General features: G+C 43.1%; 1 protein-coding gene across 1 annotated transcript in view; it reads right to left on the bottom strand.

Moving 5' to 3' along the window:
* BRCA1 (BRCA1, DNA repair associated) overlaps positions 1-3796 on the bottom strand; it is a 91214-nt gene that overhangs the window by 2920 nt on the left and 84498 nt on the right. Inside the window, exons 17-19 of the mRNA XM_023511242.1 lie at positions 3202-3256; positions 1018-1091; positions 600-660 (exon numbers count right to left, since the gene is read on the bottom strand). Coding sequence (XP_023367010.1) covers positions 600-660; positions 1018-1091; positions 3202-3256 — 190 coding nt within the window. The remainder of the gene's footprint in view (positions 1-599; positions 661-1017; positions 1092-3201; positions 3257-3796) is intronic.

The following is a 3796-nucleotide window of genomic DNA, read 5'->3' as shown; positions in this document are numbered from 1 at the left end:
AAAGGAAAAGAAAAAATACATGTGTAGGGCAGCACCTGGACCCATATACTGAGGGTGGTGGGTTGAAACCAGGCCCTGGCCAAACTGCAATAAAAAATAGCCAGGCATTGTGGCCAGCGCCTGTAGTCCCAGCTACTTGGGAAGCTAAGGCAAGAGAATTGCCTAAGCCCAAGAGTTGGAGGTTGCTGTGAGCTGTGACACCACAGCATTCTACTGAGGGATAAGTGGGATAAGTGAAACTGTCTCAAAAAAATACATATATGTACATGTATATACACATACTTAAAAAGAATTTTACAGTGATCAACTCCAAGTGGTGAGATTACTGGGATTATTTTGTTGATTTTGTGCTGATTTATATTTTCCATGATGAATATTCATATTTAACCTTTCCCATTAGAAACAGTTCATGTATTATTTCTACAATACAAAAGAGACAACACAAATTTTAAAACCAATTTAAAAAATCAATTTGTCACTGAACAAATATAAAAAATGTACTGAGAACAGTGCTGCTTAATTAAGCACCAGAAATAAGTGGTGAACCAAACCAATCCAGTAGGACTCCCACATGAGACAGGCATATGCGGGAACCTTACCATGAAAGTCATGGTCCTCTGTCCAGGCATCCGGCTGCACAACCACAATTGGGCGAACACCCTGCATCCCCAGGAAGGAAAGAACATTGAGGGTGTCAGAGCAGGACTACTGGAATAGTCACTTCACAATTTCTTGGTATTTGTTCAAGCATGCTATTTTGGGGGACAGTCACAGAAAAGAGGGGGAAAGGCACAGGGCAAAAGGGATTGAAGAGAAAGAACCTTTCCTCAGTATACCAAATATCTGTAGTTCCCAAGTCCTTACCCATCCCTTAGAGATGGAGATATCTGGTTAGAAAAGACTCCTAAAGCTACACTGGGGATGGTGAGGTCCATGGGACTGATAGGTATCACCCTGCTCAGTCACAAAAGAGAATATTGTGTCCCCCCTACCCCTGACAGAGCACCAAAAACTTACTGTGCCAAGTGTGAATGATGAAAGCTCCTTCACCACAGAAGCCCCACACAGCTGTACCATCCACTTCAGCTGATCTAAATAGGATATTTATACCTAAAATTACTACAATATTCTGTATACTTAATCTGGGCCCTCTACCACATACTCCTGTGGATAAAGGCTAACAGTAAAACTTCTCAATGGGAACATCTCTTGTCTCTCTGCTCTAAAGGACAGAAAAGCCTTAAACTAGAATCTATATGGATTCTAAGTCAATTTGCCACTGATGTGCTACCTACTCTGGTTATCAGTTTCCATAAAGCTTATTTGGTGGATAAAGTTTGATAGGTTTCTCAAATAAAATGGTTTGGAAAAAAAATTGAAGATCTAATTCACATTAATTTGCTAAATTGCTGGCTTAGACACTGTGAGCAAAAACATCCACCTCTTTCCCACTCTTCCTGCATCCTAATTCTGTGATGGTAACTGATAATCACGGCCACTGTGAGCACCATACCTGGTGGTAATTACTGTAAATGTCAAGAGAGGGGAAGATAATTCATCTAGTCAAAAAAAATATTATGTCTGGCTTGGCACCTGTGGCTCAAGTGGCTAAGGCACCAGCCACATACACCTGAGTTGTTAGGGTTGAATCCAGTCTGGGCCCGCCAAACAATGATGGCTGCAATTAAAATAGCCCAGTGTTGTGGCAGGTGCCTTGTAATCCCAGCTACTTGGGGGGCGGAGGCAGGAGAATCGCTTGAGTCAGGAGTTGGAGGTTGCTGTGAGCTATGACACCACAGCACTCTACCCAGAGTAATAAGTGGGACTGTCTCAAAATAAATAAATAAATAAAAATAAATAAAATAAATAAAAATAGGCTCAGTGCCTGTAGCTCAGTGAGTAGGACACTGGCAACGTGTACTGAGGCAGGTGGGTTCGAGCCCACCTCGGGCCTGCTAAGCAGCAATGACAACGGCAACCAAAATAGCTGGTTGTTGTGGTAGGCACCAGTAGTCCCAGCTACTTGGGAGGCTGAGGCAAAGAGAATTGCTTGGGGCCAAGAAAGAGTTTGAGGTTGCTGTGAGCTGTTATGGCACAGTACTCTACTGAGGACGACATAGTCAGACTCTGTCTCAAAAAAAAATAAAACTAAAAAAATAAAAATAGCTGGGCATTGTGGAGGAGGCCTGTCATCCCACAGCTACTTAGAAGGCTGAGGCAAGAGAATCATTTGAGCCCAAGAGTTTGAGGGTTGCTGTGAGATATGACACAGCACTCTTCCAAAAGTGACAAAGTGAGACTGTCTCAAAAACAAACAAAAACCCCCCCAAACAACTAAGAGTATATTATAAATGTCTTACCACAAAAAATAAATGAGGTGATGGTTATGTTAATCAGTTTTATTTCAGCATTCCACATTGTATATTAAATCAGAATATTATGTCCCATAAATGTATAGCTATGATTTAATAGAAATTAGGTAAAAATAAAAAATGAATACACTTTTGGAAATGGACAAATTATCAGAACTAAAGAAGAAATAAAAAAATGGAATAGGGAGGTGAATGTGGCTCAGTGAGTAGGGTGCTGGCCCCATATACTAAGGGTGGTGGGTTCAAATCCAGCCCCAGCCAAACTGTAAGAACAAAACAAAACAAAACAAAAAAATAGCCGGGTGTTGTGGCATGCGCCTGTGGTCCTAGCTACTTGGGAGGCAGAGGCAAGAGAATCGCCTAAGCCCAAGGGCTGGAGGTTGCTGTAAGCTGTTGACACCACGGCACTCTACCAAGGGCAACAAAATCAGACTCTGTCTCTAAAAAAAAAAAAAGGAGTAACACTATAGTTATTTAAACAGTAATGATTTATTTATTTATTTTTTTGGAGCTAGAGCCTCAAACTGTCTCACTGGGTAGAGTGCTGTAGCATTACAGCTCATAGCAACCTCTAGCTCTTAGGCTTAGGTGATTCTCCTGTCTCAGCCTCCTGAGCCTTTTTGCTCTTGAGAAGGGACATTAGGTCTAGCTTTTTCCCACAGGATAATATTTAGGTGCCATTTCATCTGGAGGGTGGTAGAGAAATACAATAAACTCTAGAAACATCTCACCGATCTGAGGAATTCTCACAGAGTGATCTCACTTATAATACTCCCAAACCTAGGAGAAAGGCTGTTTCTGGAATGTGGGAGTTCTTCTAAGCTCTTACCTGTGGGCATGTTGGTAAAGGGTCCATAGCAACAGATTTCTAGGCCTCTGAAGATCTGGAAGCAGAGGAAGAAAGAGGGATAGGGGAATGGAGAAAAAGAAACTTTAGTTATAAAAGTATGGGGTCACCAACAATAAAAACAAAAAAAGTATGCGGTTTTGGCTGGGTGTGGTGGCTCACACTTCTTTTTACTGCCCTCTGTAGAGTGCCATGGCAGTGTCACACAGCTCATAGCAACCTCCAACTCCTGGGCTTAGGCGATTCTCTTGCCTCAGTCTCCCGAGTAGCTGGGACTACAGGTGCCTGCCACAATACCTGGCTATTTTTTGCTGTGGTTTGGGCAGGGCTGGGTTTGAACCCGCCACCCTCAGTATATAGGGTCGGCGCCCTACTCACTGAGCCACAGGCGCTGCCATGTGGGTCACACTTCTAATCCCAGCAATTTGGAAGGCCGAGGTGGGTGGATTGCCTGAGCTCACAGATTAGAGACTAGCCTGAGCCAGAGCGACATTTAATTTACTCTCTAAAGGCTCGGCGCCTATAGCTCAACCGGCTAAGGCGCCAGCCACGTACACCTAAGGTGGCGGGTTCGAAT

This window comes from Otolemur garnettii, unplaced genomic scaffold (genome assembly GCF_000181295.1).
Source record: "Otolemur garnettii isolate 467f Iridium unplaced genomic scaffold, OtoGar3 scaffold00018, whole genome shotgun sequence".
Classification (NCBI taxonomy): Eukaryota; Metazoa; Chordata; class Mammalia; order Primates; family Galagidae; genus Otolemur; species Otolemur garnettii.
Note: the sequence above shows the minus strand (reverse complement) of the source record. Positions and strands in the feature narration are given on the sequence as shown.